The sequence below is a fragment of the Physella acuta genome, unplaced genomic scaffold (assembly GCF_028476545.2).
Source record: "Physella acuta isolate Inbredline_101_S28 unplaced genomic scaffold, ASM2847654v3 ptg000484l, whole genome shotgun sequence".
NCBI classification, from domain to species: domain Eukaryota; kingdom Metazoa; phylum Mollusca; class Gastropoda; family Physidae; genus Physella; species Physella acuta.
The window spans coordinates 144,177-170,709 of NW_026732003.1; the positions used below are offsets into that span (position 1 = coordinate 144,177).

The 26,533-nt window shown below is 33.0% G+C and overlaps 1 protein-coding gene across 1 annotated transcript; it reads left to right on the forward strand.

Moving 5' to 3' along the window:
- The first annotated feature begins 398 nt into the window (after positions 1-398).
- LOC131944159 (uncharacterized) lies at positions 399-22,578 on the forward strand. Its single transcript, XM_059304678.1, has 13 exons — positions 399-486; positions 1,305-1,419; positions 2,076-2,167; positions 2,394-2,488; positions 3,591-3,743; positions 6,699-6,882; positions 8,161-8,274; positions 10,829-10,970; positions 13,038-13,165; positions 13,469-13,567; positions 19,711-19,834; positions 19,952-20,040; positions 22,181-22,578. Exons 1-13 carry the CDS (start codon positions 399-401, stop codon positions 22,435-22,437), a joined length of 1,680 nt encoding a protein of 559 aa, XP_059160661.1. The 3' UTR covers positions 22,438-22,578.
- Positions 22,579-26,533: the final 3,955 nt, after the last annotated feature.

The following is a 26,533-nucleotide window of genomic DNA, read 5'->3' on the forward strand; positions in this document are numbered from 1 at the left end:
TTCTCTATAGGTCCTATAAACGAGAATGTAATATATGTAGGCCTATAGCCTCGATACAAATTTTAAAAAGTAAAAATTTAAATTTTCTTGGAAAGAAAGTATTTAAAAACAAATTAAGTATTTTATATCTCTACGGACAGACGTTCTAAAATTGAAAATATATGTATAATATAGAATGTTTAGTTGTAAATAATGAATATTCAAGCCTACAGATGCTAGGGAAAAGTAATACGACACACTAATACCATAGGGACAGTTGATTACGAGATTATATTATTTCAGTATCGTGTTAATTACCTAAGTTTATAATTACGCACTTTGCTGCGGAACTCATAAATTGTTGCTAATACTTTTAAGCATCATTTGTGAACATGCTATTCGCATAAAACAGATTAAAGATGGATGTACTTGTAAAAATATTCAAAGGCCGTTCGTTTACTCTGATTGTTATTACAGCCTTTACACTCTCTAAAGTAGCTGTTGCAGGTAAAACATAATATAAAGCTGATGCTGAATAAATGATGTAGATCTAGTTTGTACGTCTGTGTATACGGTCATTTCCGTCTCAACCTGGTTTTGAAATATGGGGTAGATCTAGTCAGGTCAGTTGACCCAGGAAGCGAACTCTGGCCTTTCGAGTTCTTAAGCTACAACTAGACAACTTCGTCCCCACGTAGGGCACTATAGAATGACATCAAACGGGTTAGCAATGTTATTAAAAACCTTAGCTTAGGTATTTGATTTCAAAATCATATGTCGTACAATTTTTTCTTCATTCTTCTTTGTAAAATTCGACATATTAGAGTAGGATTTTCTCTAACATTGATAGCCAAGTTGGTTTGAGCCATTTGGCCTATTGACTCCGACTTCCGTCTGCTTTTCTTTCTAGACTCCTGTCCATAGCCTTCGTATATCTAAATATATTTGTTTTTATTAATATTTTAGAAAATTAAAAAAAAATCAAGCCGAAACAGTCTAGTTTTTGTTTTCCTAAAATAGATTAGGAATCTGGTTACGAAAACAAAAACAAAGAAAAGTTATTGACAAGTGGAAAATGCGATAGGGGGAGGGATATTATAGGAAAAGTAATTTAAAAGGGGGCTATATCTTTAAATTATTTACACCTGTACTTTCTGAACTTGTTCAAAATTGCACTTATCAGAATATTTAAAGTAAAATATTGAATAAAAATAAAAGTAGACTTCAGTAAATAGTCCAACCTAGTTTGAAAATACTAAGTAGTAATTCTAAAGACATAACATTTTCCTAAAATATTAAAAGCATATCAAATTTTCTATTTTTAGATCGCACTCAACTTCTAGAAAGGCTGAAAGACAAGACATGGCCTTGGTTTGGTGACTGTTATAAAAATTTGTGTCCTGATTTTAGAGTTAATCCGACTTTCTGTTTGAATTTTAGGTAGACCTATACTTAATTATGCTATTTTCGGTTACTATTGACGGTAGGCCAACACTTTAACATGCTATTTTCTGTTGCAATTAAAGTCAGGCCTATACGTTATTAAACATGTTACTTCTGTTATAAACTAAGCTAGCACCATAAAAAATCCGAAGTAGATTTACCTGCCCGCCACACTACCCAAGCTTGTAATTTGTGAATGGCATACTGGACTAAAGAAACAATTGTTATTAATAATGTTGTTTAAGTACAGATTCCTCTTTAGACCTAGCGATCTATTGGGCAGATACAGTAGAGCTCATATTTTCATGACCTCGGCATATGAAAGGTCAGCAGAATGCCCAATCATTCTTTACTTTTCGCAACGTAAGCTAGGTACTAATCAAAGCTAGATGGACTCAGTGACGTCCTACGCTCACAATTCCAACATAACTCTAGACGTTCGTTTATAAGCTAAATGATATACCATTCTACCACGCCGTCTCCATACATTAAAATAGTGCATGCTGTCTTAAGTATCACAGTGTCAGTTTTTATTTTGTTTTATGGTTACCTAGTGAAATTATAAATATAGTTCATTTATACCCACTGTTCGATAAACTTTTGAAATGTATGGTTTTTTAAATTATGTTTTAAATGTTTTCAATAATTTGAAGACCAGTGCCCGAGTCCATCTTACAGAGAGCGGGACTACCAGAAAGCTTAGATCTAACGACTGATTTAGAAGTGATTTTTTCAAGCCCTAAAGGTAGGTATTAAGTTGATATGTATTTATTATATTGTAACCATTTAAAACCCTATTATAAAGCAACATCTGTGCTATATAACTTTTGTATCTTTTATGTAATCCATTTTTTTTATTAAAACAAGTCATATATAACAATTCCAAAATTATTTTTAAAAAAGTCTTTGATGTAATCTTTGGATGTAGATTGTAATGCCCTAATTAATTATACAACAATCATTGTTATCAGAAGCTGTTGATGTGTGTGGGAAAGCCCAAATGATGGATGAAGTCAAGGCCTTCAAATTGCCGGACAATGGCCATCCAGTCCAGTCTTTGTTAGAGGTAAGATGAATAAAATGTGATTTTTACTTTTTCCTATATACGACGTATAGAGAAAGTCTTGTAATCGTGCAAAAAAAATCGAGACTTTTTGCAAATCTCGACGTTTTACAGCTCCCCGAGTAGGAAAAACATAGTTTTGCAATCTTGTCCGTATGTTTGTATGTGTGTCTGTGTCTGTAAACACGATAACTTGGGTACCGTTACAGCTAGGTTGAAGAAATTTCATATATAAGTATCGCATCAAAATCGTAGATATGTATCAACTTTTGAGCAATTTCCAATAACCGGAAGTGGAACTTTTTCTACTTTGGATTTTTCTAAAGCCTATAACTTGAGTACTATTTCAGATAGATAATCGAAATTTCACACGTAAGTAAATTATCTAATTTTCTGCCTTCTTTCAAATTTTGAGTAATTTCTGTTAACCAGAAGTAGTAATTTACGTTATTTCCGATTTCTCAAAAAACGCAAATAAATTTATAAGGTTCTAATAATATTCCGCACTATTATGCACATTTTATTTGGCGTACACTTGGTGTGCAATTCTTTTTTCTACGAGATTTTATTCTATTTTAAAAAGTTTAAGTATTTAGAATGGATTACATGTCACGTCTATATCTATACCTCGCGTTCCAGTCGCTGTTGTATCATATAAGTATATTCGAGAAAGTTTAGGGGAGATCACTCCCGGTTTATTTAAATTCAATATTTGCTTTTTTAAATTTTCGTGGATTTTTTTTTGCATTGTAAATGTGTGTGTGTAGAAATGGCTTAAATCTCGCACACATGACTGTTCAAACTTGTTGCTCTTGGATCTAGGGCTATTGCTAGAAAGTTATTTATCCGCTCGCCTTAAGGCCAATTATTTGTTCACTGACATTGCAAAACCACTCAAACCCTAAAAAATATTGCAATCGTTTTGCATTGTAAATGTGCGTATGTAGAAACGACTTTAATTGCATACTTATTAGTCGTTTTCTTTACATTTAAGCTAATTTCAGTTACTAAAATAATAATTACATTATAAAACTAAATAAGAATAAACTGTACATAGGAAGAAAAAAAATATTATGTTATGTTAGCAGCATCATTCATTTTCCAGCGCGGAGCAGAAATCTATCGCAGTCGGCCGAAAGTAAACTGGAGTCCAAAAGAAAACGGCACCTACTCGCTAATTATTTATGATGTCGGCCATCTTGTGGTTAAGGGAATTTGGCATGATATTCAGTACACCAACGGACGTTTTGAAGGGCAGGTAAATAATTTATGTATCTTTTTAAAAATTTACCAAAGTTTAAGTGAGATAATAAACTACATAATAACACACTATTTTTCCTTTATTTTACTTACCCAAGTGTTTAAACACAGTTAAACATATTTAATATAAATAGTACGAGCCGACCCGCTGCGTATCATACGCCGCTATTTAGTTGTTTTTTTTTTCTACTTTTCAGTAATTTATAATTTGTGAATTCGACAGTACCAATAATGCCACTGAAAAAATTTGCTTAAAAACACTAAACCCCCCTTCCCCCCCCCCCTCTCGCGTGAAAGCAGCCTCCTCTTAGTTACCTCCTCTAAGTTTAAAATCGTTTCAAACTAAATTATCTGCCCCTAATAGCCGTCACCAAACCCGTCTCTATGATTGTAAAATGTAAACAGCGTGAACCACAGCTCAGCAGGCCATGTGAGGGGGTGGGGGGTGGTAGCGATAGAGAGGAAGAGAGGGGACTGCAAGGCGCGCTTACAGCTTGTTTTCTAAAGGCTCCCAGAAGAGAATTATATATATAGATTGCACATATCTATTGCTTTGTTAGTATTTTATTTAAATGTTATATAAATCCAAAAACAGCAAGAATATTATCATACAAGTAACAAACCTAAGTTTTAACGGTAAATCTTGCTAACGCATACTGCTTTCAATATTTAAAATTGTTCGTATAAACATGGCATAAAAACAGCAAAAAAAATGGAATTTAATACGAAGTGACTACGCATCTCGCAGAGCGTGGCCCCTAAGGAATAGACTACGCGTCTCGCAGGTTGGATTTGCCATCTTGCAGTTGAAATAATTTAAAAAAAAATAATAAAAAAAAAATTGCTTACTTTTTGCACAAGTCTCGCATCCGGTGTGGTTGAGTCAACAGTGTGCCAGCTGGAGACTGTAGTTCATAGATGCGGAGTTCCGAGTTCGAATCGGGGGTTAGCTCGGCTGGTACTAGTTTTTTTTTGTTTAAAATTTTTTTTCATATTTAAATATGACGTAGACTATGATTAGTTTTTTTTAATATAAAATTTCCAAACATTGTCACTGGCGAGGTCACTGTGAGTTCAGCAGGCCTAAAGCATACGTCATAGAATGAACACAAGCTCACGAGATCGTCTGTCTTCCTCCCACCCCCACCCACTCAAGCAAATTGAAAACTTTTTTTTTAAGTTCACATAGGGTAAAAATAATATAGGCTTAGATCTACTATCACGCATGCTAGATAGATAGGCCTAAAGGTTAAAGTTAAAGGACAGTTTGATTTACCTAGATCTAGATTGCTGATAGATTTATGACTATATGACTATCATCTGACCCACTGATTGACACTAAACTGGACTGTTTTTTTACAAGTACTAGACTCTTAGGTGTTGAAATAATATAAATACACTTAAACTCGATCTAGATCTAGACTCTATGTCAACATTAAATTGTTACCACGAAAAATAATATCGGGCAGTCCTGCTATCTGTTTTTTTTTAGATCACGTGCCACCTAGGCTAAAGATTAAGCGTAACGCGGAGCGAACCCCGCAAAGGCGGCCAATTTAATATATCGTTCACTACTGTTTAAGTTAGCAGAATCCTAATATATAAAAGCCCGTGTGCACACTTCTCTCTCTCTCTCTCTCTCTCTCTCTCTCTCTCTCTCTCTCTCTCTCTCTCTCTCTCTCTCTCTCTCTCTCTCTCTCTCAGTCCGCAAGTTTTTTTAGGCGATGTGAGCAGTATGTTCAGTGATATGATATGGAGAACTTAAACAAATATAAAGAAATGGTATGCAAACAACTTATTTTTAGGTAAAATTACTCACCTGAGATTGGTAAATATTTTTTTCAAGAAGAGAAAAACACGGTCTGTGAATTTTTATTATTTTCTAAAAAAAAAAACCTCGATCACAGCTGTCCGACCAGTGTAAAAAAATCAAACTCGAATTGTGTGAAACGAAATACACCTATAGTCTGTTTCGGGTATGAATTTGGGTTAAAAGTGATCAAGCTAGAGTATGGCATATTAAAAACTCAGATTTTAACATTTATGTAGATTTATTGGTGGTTGTTTCACTTTGTAGCAAAATTGATACAACATGAAATGAAGGGTTCGAAAATAATATGGTGGATTTTTTAAATGTATAAAATAAATTTTATTTAAAGAATGAAAATAAAAATGAAGGCATATTAAAATGTAGAAACACACTTTTAATTATAAAACCGGAAAAGCGTTTAGTGTTGTGAAAAGAACGCACGAAACAATGACGTCTTATGCCACATGTTTAAAACTACGGAAATAACACAAAACTAATGGCGTTATCTTCCAATTTTAGAATATGAAGAAAGGAACTATTTCATTCAAATTTGATTTAGATCTCTAGATCTACTTATCAAAACGTACGCTATGAAATATATTCAATTTCTAGGCCAAAGTAACACACATTACTTTAAAAAACAACATTAATACCCATGAACATTCGGGATTTTAACGAAATCTATTTAAGTCTATTAATTTTAAGTCTTGTGATCAGTGTGTGCATTTAATACGATGTTGTGTTGACTAAAATGTATATAATTTGTTTTTTTCTAATAAGTATTGGTAGCTTTTGTTATTTTAAATGCGCTGTTTTTTTTAAGTTATTTCTTTGCTTTTTCACTAATATCTCAACGTGTAGTGGTGCGTTTTGACCAATAACTATTTTAGAATTATTTTTTTTAAATACGTATAACATCAGAAATATATAGGCCTATAATTCACTTGTAACGGGTACCGACGGTTCGTTTTTACAGCAACAGTGATCGGTTTAATAAAGGCTCAAAGCGGTGTAATAGAATCGACATCTAAATATATTGCGTGTGTGGGGGGAAGGGGAGATATGTGCTAGAATTTTTAAAATAATATATAGAGATATTAGACATTAAGGGATTACTATTGTCTCTTTTTTTTACTATGACAGACTGACTTCTTATACCGGCCACCGGCTAATCCACTGCCAGTGGTTAACCCAACACTTATAATACTGCTGAAGCAAACAGAACTACTCGGTCCTTACAGCTCTATAGGTTTGGAGTCATGCACAGTATCAAAAAACGGACCTATTTGCAGGGAAAGTGTTGAAAGTCTCATTGGAGATGGCAAAGGTAAATAATTAATAAGTAAGATGTAAATGTATTCTTACAAAAAAAAATAACGATACATTTCTTTATTATATATTATTTTTTAATATTATTTTTTAAAGATACTTTTTTTTATTGCACTCTACTCGATAAAGGGATCTTTTCAAATTAATTGGACATGTTGTCGTGGCTTAAGGACTATTTGTTATGCGCTTGAGGCCAATGGGATATTTTTTGTCTATTCAATAGTAATATCAAAAGTCATCTCTTTGTCTGACTATCTTACTCAGCTATTATATTTCAATCACTCTACTTCCTTCCCTGACATCTCTGCCCCGATACTTTCTTATATTTCGTAGGCCAGTTGTCATTAATACTTATTTTGTTTTCTCCTACCTCGTCCCCCTTTTTCCTATGCTTTAGTGTATCTTAAGCATTATTTGCTATTTTAAAGCCCCTCCCATCACATTGTCCTTTTGCGCCCAAGACACATGGGACCACAGCAGATATCTCTTTCCACTTGTGTCACTCTCGGGCAAATTTCTTGGCAGTCCCCCAACAGTCCTGCTTTTGTCAGTTGTTTTCTGCCGTGCACCTCAACATCTCCCTTGCCCTTCCCTGTTATATCTCAACGTATCCTCAGAAATTGTAGTCCCTTTACAGAAATCAATTCTTTGCGATTACATTTTTGACCACTCTGGTACTTTTCCTCCTTTTATATGTAATTCCTAACAGGAGAAAGGGAGGTATGTAACATTATCTACATTAAGTGACAATGAACGCTCGAAGTTACTAGCTGCTATTACGGTCTAACTATGACGTCCCTTGTATTACATTATTATATGATGGTTATGTCCCTTGAGTGAGTTCTGTGGGTGCTGCCTGCCTGTCAGTGACTGAGCACGGCGAAAATGCTCGTACATGTTTGACAGACGCTGTTTTGACATGCTTGATAAGGTTTTTACACGAGGCAGGCTTCTGCGCACTTCCAGCTAAATCCAGAGTGGTTAACTCATTACCTTAACTTAGATTTTTGTAAAAAGGGTATTCATCTAATGATAACTATGTTAAAATGTAAAAGCAATACATGGAACCGCTTGCAAACTTTTAACTTAAATATACATTAAAAGGATAATTTATCACTCTATACTAAACTAAACCTAACATAATAAATCCCAATAAAACATAACGACAAAACACCCAGACACTATAAATCTAAAACTGAAACTTTCATAGAATTCGCAAAACTATTGTTGTATCTCGGCATTAATTATGTTAAACTTTCCCCTCGAATACTTGCAGGTGTAGTTGGACTGCAAGTGTTTTATACCAATGGCTCTTCTATGTTTGAAAAGTATAATGTGTGTATTGACGGCTACATCTGTGACACGCAGTGTATCGGCAAGTTTCGGGAATGTGAGTTCACATTTTCAGAAATGATCATATCTATAGTGCAGAGTTTATGATTGATTTAGCTATTAAAGCGTGATGAAATGGTAGAGCCTATGGCTGCTAACATGAAAGTCTAAAGTTAGGATACCGGGCTCGAGTCTGTAAAACATCTCTGCGTTCACCCATCTCTGATGGGTACCTAAATCATTTTAGGGAAACAATTGCCACAAGGAAGCACTATGCCCTCGTATGCCGAGGTAATTCACACTGATGAACTCTACTTCATCTGTCCAATGTGAATATATGATGATGATGAGCTAAATATCCCCAGACGAATTTACTGTGCGTCCACTATCGGCATTTTTACATTATGTTATGAGCTCTTTGTTGATAATCTGTTATAAACATAAAAATCCATACTTGCAACTTTTAGGAGTTAATCTTGAGGGGGGGGGGGGGGTATCCATTTTGTAGACATGTGTGGACTAGGAAGGGGGTGGGGTTCAGGTGCTTAATGGGGAATGCAGAGACCGCAGTAATTTTCTCAAACAATTCACGGCTTTTCAAGAATATTTTTAAACATTTCAAACAATTTAAAACGAGTTTAAAAGCAAACTAGATATAGGTTCTAATAGATCGTGTAACCAAATCACAATAAGCCTAATCATTATTTTGAATTATAGACTATGACGATGTAGATCTACTCTTTTTTTCTAGTACTAAACTTAAAGTAACCGCATTAAAATTAGATATTTAAATAACAGCGCATGTAGACTGTGCTCGCATGGTCAGCTGTGACGGGTCTCACGGTTAGCGCGACCACATGAAAGCAGGGGGGGGGGGAGGATGAGAAAGGTTGTTTGAACTATGAAAGTACGTGTTTAAAATAATACATTACTTCTCTGCTAGAGTTAATCCTATAGCTTTAGGCCCATAAGCCAAATATATTGTAGAGCGTAGCGGCCGTTCATAAATGACGTCACGCTAATTAGCCGAATTTTACTCTCAGTCAAAAGCGCCACTGTGTACAACACAGTACACAGCAACAGACTTTCGAGAATTAGAACACACCAGATACTCACAAATGATATTGTGGTCTGCAGCACAGCTACCCCCTATTCAATAAACAAAATTTTAAAATGTTTTTTTTAATGTCTGACTAGCTTTAAGAAAAAAAAAATCATAAAACAACGTTTTAATAACAAGCTTTTATGTAATAATGCACTAAAAAGTAGAAAAGAAATTCGTAATTGGTACGTGGGTCAAGACATGAAGACAATGCATCATGACATTCAATTTGAATTAGTTGGTCGCCTGATTAATTTTTTATGAATTGATTAAAATTTTGACCAAATTATTAGGCCGTCCTATCGAGCTACTCCACACGCGTCATCACGTTCAATAGCGCGTCATCACGTTCAAATGGTTTTTAGTCATGTAACTCTATTGTAAATAAAAACATGTAAAGTACTAAAAAAAATTCATAAAAAAGCGCTTTAATAGCTAGCTTTTATTTAATAATGCACTAAAAAGGAGAAAATAAATTATAAACTACTATTTAAATGGTTTTTAGTCATGTAACTCTATTGTAAATATAAACATGTAAAGTACTAAAAAAAATTCATAAAAAAACGTATAAATAACCAACTTTTATGTAATAATGCACTAAAAAGGAGAAAATAAATTATAAACTAATATTTAAATAACATTAAAGAAAAGCATGGGTCTCTTCATAAATATTAGTAAAGGTATCCAATAGGTACTAAAGTGAACCACGCTTTTCTTTATAGTTATTTATATAGTAGTGTATAATTTATTTTCTCCTTTTAAGTGCATTATTACATAAAAGTTTGTTTTAAAACATTTTTTATGAATTTTTTTTACAAGCTTTTATTTAACTGACTTCTTCTGTCGTCAGTCTGTCTGTCTAGATCGAAACGCCCGAGCAAAATTGTAGGCACTTTTTAACTGACAGATACGGTTCGTTGTTTGTGCGTAGGTCAAGACATGAAGACAATGCAACATGACATTAAATTTGACTTAATTGGTTGTCTGATTAATTTTGTATGAATTAATTAATATTTTGTCCAAATTAGTAGGCTGTCTCATCAAACTATTCTGCACCGTTAGACACGCGTCATCACGTTCAATAGATGCGCAATGGTTTTTAGCCGGCAGCTCTAGTGTAAATAAAACTAGTAAAGTACAAAAAAATGTTTTCATAAAAAACGTTTTAATAACAAGCTTTTATGTAATAATGCATTAAAAGTAGAAAAAAAAACACTACTATTTTAATTACTATAAAGAAAAGCGTGATCTCTTCTTAAATATTAGTAAAGGTATCCAATAGATACTAAAGTGACCCACGCTTTTCTTTATTGTAATTAAAATAGTAGTGTATAATTTATTTTCTGCTTTTTATCAGGCCCGTTTAAGAGTGCTACACGAATATTTATGTGCCGGACCAAATAATCAAGGGCCGCTACTCCATAAATGATTGTGCGCATTACAGAGTTCGCTCCCTTAATATTTTTCAATGCACTGTAGTAATATTTAAACTATTTTTTTTCTTTGAAAGACGCTGCACATAAAGTGTCAAACATTCAGTTCATGAATCTGGATGTAAGTACTATAGACACGTACGTCAATGTGCGCTTTCAAACTAAGATTCCTGGCAGTCTGACGATGGAATGTTGTTCAAGGTCGCAGCATTATGCAACGTAAGCATGTATGATATATAAGATTTTGTTCTCAATAAAAGAATAAAAACAGACACATTCTTACTTATACACACATACAACGAGAATGTACACGCAAACAGACGCATGCAAAATACCGTTACTAAGATACTGTTTAGATGTCCAACATTCTGCAAAGTAAGTATTTAAAATGTATAAGATTTTATTACAGTAAAAGAATAATAACAGATAATATATTCTTACTTTTACACACATACAAGGAGAACACACACGCTTACACACTCAAACACGCCCAAGCACACACTCTCTTACACACACGCACAAAAAAAAAATAAAACGGGAGTGATCTTCCCTAAACTTTCTCAAATATCTATATATATAATTCTCTTCTGGGAGCCGTTAGAAAACAAGCTGCAAGCGCCTCTTTGCAGTCCCCTCTCTTTCTCTCTATCACTATCACTATCACTACCACCCCCACCCCATCCCCCACATTGTCTGGTGAGCTGTGGTCACGCTGTTTACATTTTACAATCATAGAGACGGGTTTGGTGACGGCTATTAGGGGCAGATAATTTAGTTTGAAACGATTTTAAACTTAGAGGAGGTAACTAAGAGGAGGCTGCTTTCACGTGGGGGGGGGGGGGGGGTAGTGTTTTTAAGCAAATATTTTCAGTGGCAGCATTGGTACTGTCGAATTCCCAGATTATAATTTACTGAAAAGTAGAAAAAAAAAACAACTAAATAGCGGCGTATGATACGCAGCGGGTCGGCTCGTTTTTATATAAAACAACAGGGGATGGGAACTCCATTTCAAATACTTTTTAAAATAGATTAAAATCTCGTAGAAAAAAGAATTGCACACCAAGTGAACGCTGAATAAAATGTGCATAATAGTGCGGAATATTATTAATAGGCCTACTTTATAAATTTACATTAGTTTTGTGAGAAAACGGAAAAAGCGTAAATTACTACTTCCGGTCAACGAAAATTACTCAAAATTTGAAAGAAGGAAGATCTTTTACATTCATATGAAATTCCACTTATCTATCTGAAACAGTACTCAAGTTATAGGCTTTTGAAAAAATTCAAAGTAGAAAAAGTACCACTTTCGGTTATCGGAAGTCGCTTAAAAGTTGATACGGATCTACGATTTTGATAAAATACTTATATATGACATTTCATCAACCTAGCTGTAACGGCACTCAAGTTGTCGTGTTTACACACACACAAACACACACAGACACACACACAGACACACACACAGACATACGGACAAGATTGCAAAATTATGTTTTTCCGACTCAGTGAGGTGTAAAACGTCGAGATTTGCAAAAATATATATATATATTTTTGCACGATTACAAGACTTTCTCTATACTTCGTTTATACGAGAAAGTAAAAAGGTGTATGCGTTTTCAATCATTTGGCCGCTATTTCAACATCTGGCTGATACGGTCAAACGTATTTAACTGCATGTCGGCCCGAAACACGTTTGTAGAATTTGCATCATCAAAAAGTGTTTGCTACACATATTGTAACTTCGAATCACGCACTAGCCGGAACGCCGGCGGCTGCGCCGGTTTCTGTTTTACCGCTGAATATAGTAGTACCCCTTACCCGCTATGCAGGACGCCCAATTAATAGAGGCGTCATACTGTGTATTAACACAAATCGCACACTCCCGGGGTTTTGCCCTTGTGAAATTGAATTTATTCTTCCTGCATAAACATCCTTTGGAGTATTGTCATCAACTCCCCAAAGCTTCTAGACGATGAGATAAAAGGTGTAGTAATGCATAAAGGACACATAAACAATTAAACACACATACTTTGATATATATATATATATATATATATATATATATATATATATATATATATATATATATATATATATATATATATATATATATATATATATATATATTTATATATATATATATATATATATATATATATATATATATATATATATATATATATATATATATATATATATATATATATATATATATATATATATATATATATATATATACATGTGTGTGTGTGTATATATATATATACTTTGAAACAACAATAATTTTAGATATGGATTCGTTCGCGCAAGACCTGGTGATGATTTTAAAGTCAGCTCCTATGATAGACTTTGCGGATCCTTTCAATGTCACAGTTCGAAGGAAACAGAAATGTCTAGTACTGAAAGAAATATATTAGGTATTCGTTTGCTCAACTAATAAAAAGTGGAAATTAAAGAAAGCATAGTTTATGAATATTTGAATTTTGTATTAGTGTATGTCCGTTTGCTTGCTCGTGTACATCCGTATGTGCATGCGCCTGTGAATATGTGCCTCTGACTATATTATATGCAAATGAAATTGTATCTGTAAATTAAATGCAAACGTGATTTTATTTTTCCTGTCTGTGTATGTATAACCATATGCACGTATATAGGAATATAAAAATACATGTTAGAATATGATTGAGTTCTCACATTTTAAAACTTCTCTAAAACATTAGGTGACTCGGATTACTGTACCTTCTATGTGTTTGTGCCCCACATTAAAGATGGCGTGCTTGAAGCTAAATTTACATACTGGATGAAAAACAGCAAAATTAGTAAGTGCTTTTAGTTTACGCCGTGATGCTGAAGGCTTATCCATATATATTTTAAATAAAATACTTAAAAAAAACTTTTTAAAAAACCACGTTTTTCTTGTGGACTAAAAAGTAGAAAATAACTATTTACATACATTTGATGACAAAAAACGTGGGTACGTTCACCATCAAATTTCCCGACCCATCTGCCCGACCCACGTTTTTTGTCATCAAATGTATGTAAATAGTTATTTTCTACTTTTTAGTCCACAAGAAAAACGTGGTTTTTTAAAAAGTTTTTTTTAAGTATTTTATTTTCTCCTTTTTAGTCCGTTGCTACACATGAAAAACGTGGTTTTTAAAAAAGTGTTTATAAATACACGGACTAAAAATCTTAAGCGACCAGGATTCGAACCTGGGTTGTCGCGGCCACAACGCGAAGTACTAACCACTATACGATCACGGCCAGCGCGCTCACATCGATTGGGGTCGAAGTAATTGTGTCAATAGGCCTCAAGTGTTGTCGGTATCTTTAGAAATCATGTCCTCAATTTTATGGTCCTTGGGGCGTAATTAAATTAAGCTAATTACGGTCACTAATTGCTAGTTTTTATGATTGCATCTGAAATTGTTAGGCGAAAGTAGAATGCATGCCAAATTTCAGGTCTCTAGAGCAATCAGAAGTGGGCTAATTTTCGATGTCAATTTTAACAACAAACATCCAAACAAACAAACGCGAAGCTGAGTTAAGAAAAACGTTTTAAAATATAAATGAATGTGTAAGGCGGTTTCGAATAACAAAACAATCGAAATCATACAGCTTAAGTATGTATGACATATCAAAGATATTAATGCAATTGAATCTGTGTTTAATACTAAAATAAAACAGGTTGTGACTATAGACCAAATTAAAATCTCCCCTCTTGTAAATTAGCAAAGCTATGTATATTATTTGAATTTCTAACAACAAACTAACTACTACTTCTGTGTTTTATTACTGCAAGAAGATAATTTAACTGCGGTATTTAAAAATGAATTTTCATTAGGGGTCGGGTCGGTAAAGCTTATGGTCGCTAAACCAAAAAGCCCCGAATTCGATCCCCAGGGTAGATAATTCTCGACACCTTAATTATAAAAAAGGAAAGTTCCCCTTCAAACCTGACGGTCTATAGGGCAAGTGAAGTAGAGTTCACTTGTTTCTGTGACCTCGACATATAAAGGGAAAGTGTGCTCAGCACTATGAACTATGCACAGCCTTTACTTTCCCTAACGTGAGTTAGGTACCCATCAAAGCTGGGTGACTCAGGGACGGTCTACTGACTTACGGGTTAGCAGTCCAGCACTCTACCGCTACGCCACTCCGTCCCATAGTTTAATTATTATAACAGTGATGTGGAGACAAAATAAATATGTATATATTGTAAAAGAAGGCTTGTCTGGTGATTTCTTATGTGATAGATGAAAGGTAGGAGTAAGGCCTGTGGCGAATTTATATCGTGAACCCAGTCACACAAAAACATTGTGACATTTTGGTGTCAGAAGTGGTCGGTGCTCTACACCGTACAAGAAAAAATTAAATCTAGATCTAGTAGTGTAAATGAAGAACTGTGCTTGCATCATTACGATGGATTTCGAGCTCTATGCCAAATGTATTAGGATAGCTGATTTGTTGGGATACACTGGGGCAGAGAAGGCAAATTGGGTAGAAAAGAATGTAGCTGATGAAAAGGCTAGAGTTAAAAGAAACATGGAGCGTGAGAGGGAAATAGATCTAGCAAGAGCTGAGCTAGAGGCTATAAAGAAAAAAATTAAAATAGAAGCCGAAGATAGAGAAAAACAAAGACAATTAGAAGATAGAGAAAAACAGAGGCAACTAGAAGATAGAGAAATACAGAGACAGCATGAGTTAGAGTTAGAAAAAAGTAAAAGTGACCAATCTCAAGTACTATTCGCAAACAGAGAGACTAAGCATGAGTCAACAGGTTTTTCTCCTTTTGAACTTGAATTATTGAATAAACAGGAAGAGGAATTGGATCCTCATGAACTAGTGAACCATACTAGAGAGAAAATACTTTATGGTGTCCAGACAGCCCAAGAGAATGCACAAGTAGCCAGTGAACGGCACAGAAATATACAAAACAAACATAACTATTTAAGAACTGGTGAAAGAAGAGATTTAGTTTTTGTCAAACTGCCAGACAAAGAAAACATAGAAGCATGTCAAGGACCTTTTGAAATAATCAAGACACTATCTGATGTAAATGATGAAATAAACATAAAGGGAAATAACACTCCTATACACATGGACAGAATGAAGAAATTACATGTAGAGCCAGAGAAACTGACAGAAGAGGAACATATGGCCTGTACTATAATGAGTGAAAGCTGTAATACACAAGAAATTAAGACTTATCATATCCCAGTGAAGGAGAAAAACATAATGGACAAAATAATAAATGAGTACAATGATATGATTACTACAGAAATGGGTTTTACTGAAACAATTCAACACAAAATAGGATTGACTGATTATAGTGCTATGAAAGGGAAACATTACCAAATACCAGTTGCTTATAAAGAAGCTGTTGAAGCAGAACTGGATTTGCTACTTGAATCTGGGCAAATAGAAAGAACAGAATCAACATACTCATCACCCAAGGTAATAGTAAGAAAAAAGAACAATAAAGCAAGGATATGTTGTGACTATCGAGAGTTGAATAAAAGAACTAAGATAGATGCTGAACCTATGAATGATCCTAAAGACATTTTAGAAACTATTAGTAAATCCTCAATTTTCACCACTTGTGATTTGAACAGAAGCTTCTGGCAAATAGGACTGAAAAAGGAGTCAATACAATACACTGCCTTTACATCAAGCAAGGGTCTATGTCAATGGAAGGTGATGTCATTCAGACTTGTGAACAGTACTGCCACATTCCAAAAATTCATGAATAAAATGACAGAGGGAATGAAAAACCTGGTGTTCTTTGTTGATGACATATGCATACATAATAACACATGGGCAGAACACATAGAAACACTAAAAGAACTACTAGAAAGACTTAGAAAACATGTGTTTACCATAGCACCAGAGAAACTGCATGTGGGAGTACATACAGTAGAATTCTTAGAATTCAAGGTTGGAAATAAAGAAATTAGACCTACTGAAGGAAATAAGGACAAAATATTAAATATCAAAACTCCTACTACAAAGAAAGAAGTGAAATCATTGTTTGGACTATGCAATTTTTATAATATTCTTGTAGATGAATATGCTGAACTCACTAATCCTTTAAGATTTTAATTTCATGCCTTAATATGTAACATCAGTTATCATGCATATATAACCTGATTTAGTGGATGTAACAATACAATTTTTAACCACTTTAGTTGTATCACCGACCTCAACAGTTTAAAAAATTTATTTCATTGATTGGCTGTACACATTCCTTTTTGGCTAACAAAATCTGTTAATTTTTATGTTGTGTGCTGTGGTACTTAAGCATCAGTGATATAGGGTATAGCTACCAACACTGAAGACTACTAACATACATTATTTTACATGTTATTGACTTTAGAAAAATGTGTAAGTTAGAAAACCATTTAAGATAAAATGGAGTTTGTTATCATAATGTGTTAAAAAATGTTTAGCTTGTTATTGGACCTTGTATTTTGTTAACTGATGTTTATGAACATAACAGTTGTGTATTTCTTTTACACTTTATATAGTAATGCTAATGGATCCTATTGTTGTTTAAAGCTGTATTCAATTAACAGAGCTTAACTATGTGTTTGGAATTTTGACTTGGTAAATATTGCTTTCATAAGGAAAATGGATTTGTCTAAGAACATTATGTCAAGAAAAGCTAACCTGTAAAGGGACTGCACAATACACTAGCTGAATTTTTTATCAAGACAGATTGAAGATGAAAAAACAAACATGGAACTGACTAAAGAAAATAATGACCTGAGACATATCAGCCAATTCTTATAAGGAAATTTTGAATAATGTAGTATGTGATGTGTACTTCCAGAGAACATTAACATTTTAAAAATGTGAGCAAGATAGGAATAAGTCATAAAATGACTTGCATAAATATGCTTTTACCACTATTTTAATTTAGTAATGAAAATGAACATACATTTTGTTGTATTTTTATGATTTGTATGTATACTGTATATCTTGTTAAGTAATGAACATGATTATGGCAGTATGACCTGACAGATGTGGTAATTTACATATGTTATGATGAGGAGGTGACCTCAACCATTGAAGTAGGGAAATCAAAGATATGATTTGCCCATGGGAGCTATTGCATAGCTATAATTTTGTTCTACTAAGAGAGTTTTCCTTAGTTAGATTTATTTGAGATGCACTAAGAGGCAATATTCCTTAGTGAGGTTTAATGATTTCTTTTTTGTTACACTAAGAGGAGATGTTCCTTAGTTAGAGTTATTTGCTCTTACTAAACCAAGAAGGTTTACCTAAGTTACAATTTTTTCTTTACACTTTGCCACGTATTGACTATAAGTAATTTGTTACTTTGTTAGTGCTAGGTTTAGGAACTCTTTGGTTAATTGGATATGATATCAATTGAGGATATATTTTCTGATTTGGTTGTTGGACCCAGTATTTTCCCTGTTTCCCTTGTAGAGTAGTTGTATTGTCGTAGTCACCCATTCATGCTGGATGCTGTCGGGTTGATACGTAACATAGTTATTTGATGGATATTGATTATGGTTATTTGGATCTCGATGGTTTGCCGAGATATTTTGTTTTAGCCGGGGTCATGGAAAATTGTCCTTTATTGGATATTATATTTGTATACTAATAGTTGGTTGGGCGTCGTCATGCACCATTAGTTGATATAGCAAGTGAAATATGTGATTAAGTTATATCGTTATATCTAATGTACAATGTGCTAAATTATTGTACCCTAAGAGGTTTGATTTTCTTGGTTGGATAATGAACCCAGTAGCTTAATGTTGTTTTTTGGAGATAATTGATCTTCATTGCTAGATAGTTGATTTTGTTTTGCGAGACTGAGGATGCAGTCCGTTGTATTCTTTGGTATCTCGAGGTTGTACCGAGTACCTGGTTGTGGTTTTAGGGGTTCATGGGAAATACTCCTCTATGGGATATAGTATTGGCTTATTGATAGTTCTGATTTAGTTCATTAGTGTACATATAAAATAATTTAGGATGTTCATTAACAGATTTCTTTTTCCACATGATTTTCGTTTCACTGTTATGTTATTATGAAGATTTTATAGTGAATGTGATCTATAACAAAAAAAATTAATAAATTAATTTTTTTTTAACGGGAGAAAGGGCGTATAACAGTGAAACATTGTTAGATCGTATTTTGGGAGTGTGTTTTTGAGATTGCATCAGAAAGAGACAGGAGCTGTGCGCATGCGTGGGAAGTAGAGAGAGAGAGAGGGAGAACATGGCGTAAGCTGGCTGTACACGCTGTCTATGTGGAGACAAAATAAATATGTATATATTGTAAAAGAAGGCTTGTCTGGTGATTTCTTATGTGATAGATGAAAGGTAGGAGTAAGGCCTGTGGCGAATTTATATCGTGAACCCAGTCACACAAAAACATTGTGACAATTATATTGTAGGAAATCCCTTCCAACACTGAGAACGAAGAAGGAAAAGAAGAAGAAATGTATTTCTAAATCCCTGCAATAGGTACAGAAAGAAAAGGGAAAATCAAAATAATAATATTTGCTCAATGCAGGATTGTGGCGAATGGTCTTTAAAAAAAGATACAGAAATTTCGAAATTAAAACAAAAAAAAGTTAAATTAAGGCAAATTTAATTACGATCAACAAAATAATACCCATGAGTTTATAAATAGCTTCTAAAAAGTGATATATTGGTATAAAAATAGAATACTGTTCCATTTTCAAATAAAATTTAGAGTTCAAACATAATTAATAATAATATCGACCAATATATGCACCCCCGTCCCCACCAATACAATAAAATAACTCCTTACAAAACAGTCATTTTCTCAAAAAAACACAAAAGCTTCACATAACTAAGACTTGAGAATTGAAGATGCAGAACAGTTTTCAAATCAATTTATGCTTGATAATATTTTTTAAAAAAATTCACTTATCGTTATCAAGGCACACATTTGTTTGTCTTTTAGACTCTGGATCTGAAGAAACAGAATTTAAAGAGCAGCTTTATGATTCGAAAGGAAAAGGCACCAGACATATGTACATGTTGCTTTTTACCCATCCAAACGTGTATCGCGATACCCCAACAGTAAGGTAATTCGTTATTTACAGGTTTATTTAAACTTTTGATGCAGCTTCTGTTTATAAAGTAGTTTCGGATTTACGATTATAGTTAAGAAATATACATAAATATTACATCTATTTATGCAGTGCGGACAACAAGATTGTCTTTCCTGGAGACTTTAAACTGCGTGGAATGTCATGGATACTTTTTGATCATGATTACTATACTTTTACTGGTATGTCTTTAAAAAATAAAAAATAAAATAAAAAACATTTATAATAATAAGCTTTTTTTTAAAGCACCGAAATTAATAAAATAAAAGTAATTTGCAATCTTTAATAAAAGCATTGGTTGCTAAAATATGTAAGAGATCACATGGGCCACCAATGCTTTTATGGGGATATGCTCCGTGTTATTCTATTTTTCAAAATTTAAGATCTAAAGCATTTTGAATACTTTTACCATGTTTGACACATGAAAGTAAGTATTAAATTACAAAAAAAAGGGTCGAAAACCATTTTGGTTGTTATAAAAACCCAAAAAACTCGCCGCCATTTTGAATTTAACGGTACTTTTAAAAATGCTAAGGCTTTTTACTTTCCCGTATATACGAAGTAGGCCTATAGAGAAAGTCTTGTAATCGTGCAAAAAAAAACAAAAAACAATCGAGATTTTTGCAAATCTCGACGTTTTACAGCTCACCGAGTCGGAAAAAAATAATTTTGGATTCTTGTCCGTATGTGTGTGTGTTTGTGTGTAAACACGATAACTTGAGTACCGTTACAGCTAGGTTGATGAAACTTCATATATGTGTTATATCCGTATCAACTTTTGAGCGATTTCCGATAATAGGAAGTGATTAATGAAATTTTACATGTAAGTAAAAGATCTAATTCTCTGCCTTCTGTCTAATTTGAAGTAATTCCCGTTGACCGGACGTAGTAATTTTCGCTACTCCCGATTTCTAAAAAAAAAACGCGTGTGAATTTATAAAGTAGGCTACTAATAATATTCCGCACTATTATGCACATTATATTATGCGTTCACTTGGTGTGCAATCCTTTTTTCTACGAGATTTTATTCTATTTTAAAAACTTTAAGTATTTAAAATGGATTTAAAATCATGTCTATATATCGAGTTGCCATCCTCTGTTGTTTCATATAAGAATATTTGAGAAAGTTTTAAGGGAGATCACTCCCGGTTTATTTATTTATGTGCTTATAGCAATCGAATTTAAAATGCTTATATTTCAGTATATATAATAACTTTTGTAACGACATCTTTTGACAATGGCTAATAGTACGATTTCCCAAGTTCTAAGAAGTCGTACTTTTTTAGTATTCGAAAGTTTCAAAATTTGCATATCATTTACCGTAAACATTGTTGCTATCAAAACCATCAAAATTCCCTCTTGACAAAAGTTTTTATTATTGCATGAAGAACAAGTACTGAAATATTCTAAACTGCGAACTGAGAAAAACAGCATAAAGTTGGTCACTAAAGTATCATAGCAGTGTAATTTGTAAAGCCGATTGTAAGCTTTGATTGTTTCCGATATGATGGATATTACGATTGTCAAATACATGAGAATTCCAGCTTTCTAATAATGCCAAATGCAATATGATGACTGATACAAAAATTTTCATAGAGAGTTTGTAAGGTTGGGATATTTTTTATTAAGAGGGTCAAGAAAATTGCTTTTTAAACACATACATTTTTTTCTCATTAAAGGTATTATTTTTTTAATTACAAAAATGGAAAAAGTATTCAAAAGTGCAAAAAAAACCAGAAATTTTGTGATTTATTAAGGAACATATCCCTTTAATGAAGAAAGCAAACTATGTTGTTGTTTTTTTTTTAAATTTTCAGTGCCTTTAAATCCATATTATTAAAAAAGTTTTATATTTGTTTTATTTTTAACTTGTTAGTAATTTCTTAGTTTCTGAACGAAGTTGACACCACTTAAGCTACGACTTAAAATATTTGGTAATAACCTAATCAATGGCTTGTGATCTCTAAAAGACAAATTTCTGCCCCTTCGTATCTCAAGGTCGACTCTCAGATATAAAATCACTATTTAATCTTGTTGACACCCAATCACGCAATTTTCAATTAAATTAAATTTTAATGACAAACCTTACTACTAATTATATTAAAATAGATATTCTTACATTTTCATTGGAGATGAATGTATGTGGGAAAAGTCTGAAATTAAGCCTGCTCATATTGCTTTATTCAATAGGTATATTATCCCCATTACGAGAATTTTAATTAATTAATTATTATTATTATCTTATTATCTTATTATTTATATTATTTTTGTTTATTCAATTGTAATAATTATTCCGTTAATATAATGTTTTTGTTTTTAAAGATGAGAAATGTGATGATACTACCCGGACCTGCCCTCCGAACGAGCCGAATCATCCAAGTGGTCAAAACAAAAGGATCATAACCTTCAATGAAACACAGTATGAAACACCAGCTGAAAGTTCTACAAAGCAAGTGATTTCTTGCCTCCAGAGGAAACCTCCGCCTCCACCAAATAATCCTCCACCGAATAAGTCCGTCAGGAACCAACAAGAAATGCATGTTCTGATTTGTGTGTGTTTTAGTTTTTACCTTTTTTAAATGGTGTGTCAAAATGTATTTTAACTGGTCCAAAACATCAGGTCGTGCTCCACGCCAGTCAGTTATTAACATTGTACCAGTTAAGTCATCACACATGCGACACATCATTAAAATTTGTTATTTTAAAAAGATATTTTAAAAGATTATGAGAGTTGATATGTTTCTTATTGTTGGTTATTATTTTTAATAAAATTTGCTATTAATTCACAGACAGTGTTGGGATCTTTGGCATTTACACCCTTTTAAAACTTAAATAAAAAACAAAATCAAATATTATGGCTGCAGTTTCTGCTTAATATCTATCTATATACTTTTAAAATTGTTTACAGGTTTGTATATATATATATATATATATATATATATATATATATATATATATATATATATATATATATATATATTTGTTTGGTTGTCTGTTTGGTTACAGGAGAGAATCTGCACTATGTGTAGAGCTGTAAAATAATTATTTAGGCAGAGAATAATTTTCTGTTTTTTACTAAACTGTTAATCACAAATTCATTTAAAATTTTAATTTATTTATTGATATATTTATTATAAGAAACAACCATTTTAATTATAAAAGTTCAGAACAAACACTGTTTTCTCAAAAACTTAAAAACTTTCACCGGCATAGTGACGTCATTTAATGTTAAGGCCAATCCGAAAATAGTTTTACATAAAAACACAGGGACTTATAGTGACGTCCATTGAAACGTAATGACAAATTATACCGAAAAACAAACTTTAAGGCCAAACCAAAATAATTAGTTGAAAAAATAAACAAACAAACAACAATAAGTAATACACAATAAAAACAAAGTCTAGATTTGAAACTCTTTATTAACTATTTTAGCCCATAAATATCACATATCTTTTAATTCGAGAATGCAAGGAATGTTTGTGGATCTAGATCTCAGAATATGAGGGGATAGTGTGGTCAGACCCATGCTCAGTTAAAATCGGTGTTTTAAAAGACAGTACATTTTGCCTGAGATGTGACGTCTTTTGAATGTGGTGTCTGACTTTTTGTACAGATGTGTAAAAGTGGAAAGGGAAAAGATAAAAATCGTCAAATAAACAAAACCTCCTTTATGGATGACACCCGAAACACAATTATTCAAGAATAACGGGTGGTCTAGTAAGCTCTGAAATAAAACAAGCAGTAATTTTTTTTGCCTAAGATGCCCATTCTGAATAAGTTTTTAAAAATACATTTCGTGTTTAGTAACATACGCTGTCTTGGTCAGGAGACAAATTTTGACGGGAATTAACAAAATATGATGGCACTTTTACCGATCCATTCTTTAATTGGTTCCTAACTAGTCAAGGGTTTAACAAGAGTGGCGCGAAATTTTAATATATATTTCTATGGGTTGTATCCATTTATCTGGTGAAAAGTATTAATTCACCTGGTGGATAGTATTAATTTACTTGGTCGATTGTTTCCATTTACCTGGAAATGATGAGGTTGAATGTTAGAGCGTTTAACTAATAAACCGAACGTTTAGAGTTCGACTACCAGCCTCGATTCAGTACGAAGCGTTTAGTCCACCAAGCTTTGAAGGGCACTTGATAAACGTTAGGGAAATTAAAGGCGTATGAGAATAGTATTGACCAAACTATCCCTGACTATGCTGTGGTCATTACAAAAGGGGAACTATAATTTGTCTGTCCCATGAACCGTAAAGTTCGAAAGAGTACTTTTTTTTTTACTATTGTATTGTATCCATTCATTTGGCGGATTGTATCCATCTATCGAGTGCATTGTGTCTGATCTTGCCTTTCCATCTGTGATATGTAATTTGTACACAAAAGATGCTAAAGAACTTTTATTTGTGATCCATCACAAAAGTGCGGGAATGTTACACTCACTTCGACCAATTAAGCGATCTCTTTGACAGATTCAAGTGGTTTTGTTAACAAATGTGACAATTGTATTTCTTTAAGGATAATGCATGCTAGTTGTCTTTGCTAAGTTGATTTTATTGTCTGTAAATGAATTTACAAAGCACTGGCAAATAGCAGCGGAAAGACTTGTCGCTTAGAATTTAGATTGAACAAAAGCTTGTTTTTAATTTGAATCTTTGTTTTTATAGGTCATCCATAAATGACTTTAAGTAATAATTAAAGGCATTAAAATTTAGTTTACATAAGTGAATCGGTTTTATTTTCTACTTTTCAGTAATTCATTATTTATGAATTCGACACTACAAATCGTGCGGCTGAAGATATTTTGCTTAAAGTGATATGCTAAGTTTATTTCTATTTTTTACAATTTAAGAGTAAAGCCTATGAATACTTTTACCATTTTTGGCCCATAAAAGTAAGTATTAAACTGCAGAAAAAGGGTTGAAAACATGTTCGGTTGTCGTGGAAACCCGAAAAAACCTCCACCATTTTGAATTATTTTTCGGTACTTTTTAAAGGCTTTTTTATTTATGCATTTAAAGCAATCAAATTTAAACTGCTTATACTTAAGTATATATTAAAACTCATGTCACGACAACTTTTTGAAAAAGCTGCCGGTCAGAATTTCACAAGGTCTAAAATGTACTCTTTTTAGTATTTAAAAGTTTCAAAATGTGCATATAATTTAAAATAAACATGTTTCTATGAAAGCCATTACAATCCCCTTCGTGAAAAAAAGTTTTATTATTGCATGAAAAAAAGTAGTAGGTTTTTAGTGCTAAACTGCGAACTGAGAAAAACATCAAAAAGTTACTAAAAGTAGGTCACGAAAATACCATATTTGTGTAATTGTTAAAGCCGATTGTAAGCTTTGAGTATTTTCGAGATTATGGAAATTAAGATTAACAAATATATGAGAAATCCAGCTTTCAAATGATGCCAAATACAATTTGATGACGGATATGAAACTTTTCGCAGAGAGTGTGTAAGATTGGGAAAAAAATGTTTATTATTTAACTAATAGGGTCATAAAAATGTTATTTTAAACAGATACTTTTTTCTCCTCATTTTATTTATAATTTTCTTAATACAAAAATTAACAAAGTAACTAAAAATGCAAAAAAAAACCATTACGACAAAAACCCAGAAATTTGGTGATTTTTTTTACTCAGCGTATCCCCTTTACACACTATCAGTAGATAGTGAAGGACTATTATCTTTCCCCCTCCCTTTGCCCATGTGGGAGTAGCCGCCCGTGACGACAGTTTAAGGACGAAAATGAAAAAAAAATCAGGCAGAACGTGTTACCTCCCCATAGTTTCAAATTGTTTAAAAACTAAATTATCTGCCCTTAATAGCCGTCACTAATTCGACCCGGCTCTACGATTGTAAACATTCGGCGTGAACCAAAGCTCACCAGACTGGTGGGGATGGGGGCGCACTGTGAACACTTTGTAAAAAAACAAACATGGTTTCAAACTAAGCACACTCAAGAACAATATATAAACTAAAATGGTATCGATTATACTTATTTCCTGTTTCAGCATATGAACGGTATGAATCCAACCAGGTAAATCTAAAACAAAATGAACAATCAAAAGCCACTTGTGAATCAATTGCTGATCCACATATACAGACGTTTGAAACTTCGTAAGTAAAATTTTGAGCAAATTAATTTTTGAAGAACTTTTTAAAATTTCTCCCAAATATTTGGTGGTAAAATAAAAATAATAAAATTATTCTATAAAATTGCTATATGTTACATTATGTCTTGCTAGTGATTGTTACGTCCCTTGTATTAAGTATATCACGGTTACGTCCCTTGAGTGTTCGCTGTGTCTTTAGTAGTGTGTAGTTGATGTGTACGGGTTAGTCAGTTAAGGAAAGGTAGAGTCAGGAACAGGACTTGTCGTCTGGGCTCTCTGTAAATAAGAATAAAGAACAAAGTTAAACTGCAGACAGACCCAGATACAAGTCGTGTCGTCTATGCAGCCTAGTATAATAAAGTATCAAGGTTAACTCAGGAAAGTGTATCTGTTGAAGTAATGTAACAATATATGACTACAGATTTATTTTTTCTGGTATTTGTTTTTGGGTCAGGGTTACAGTCAAAGTATGGCTTATGCCTATTGCCAGTTTTTAATTTAATATTATTATCAGAGTTAGGTCTTTAGTCAGCTTTAGGATA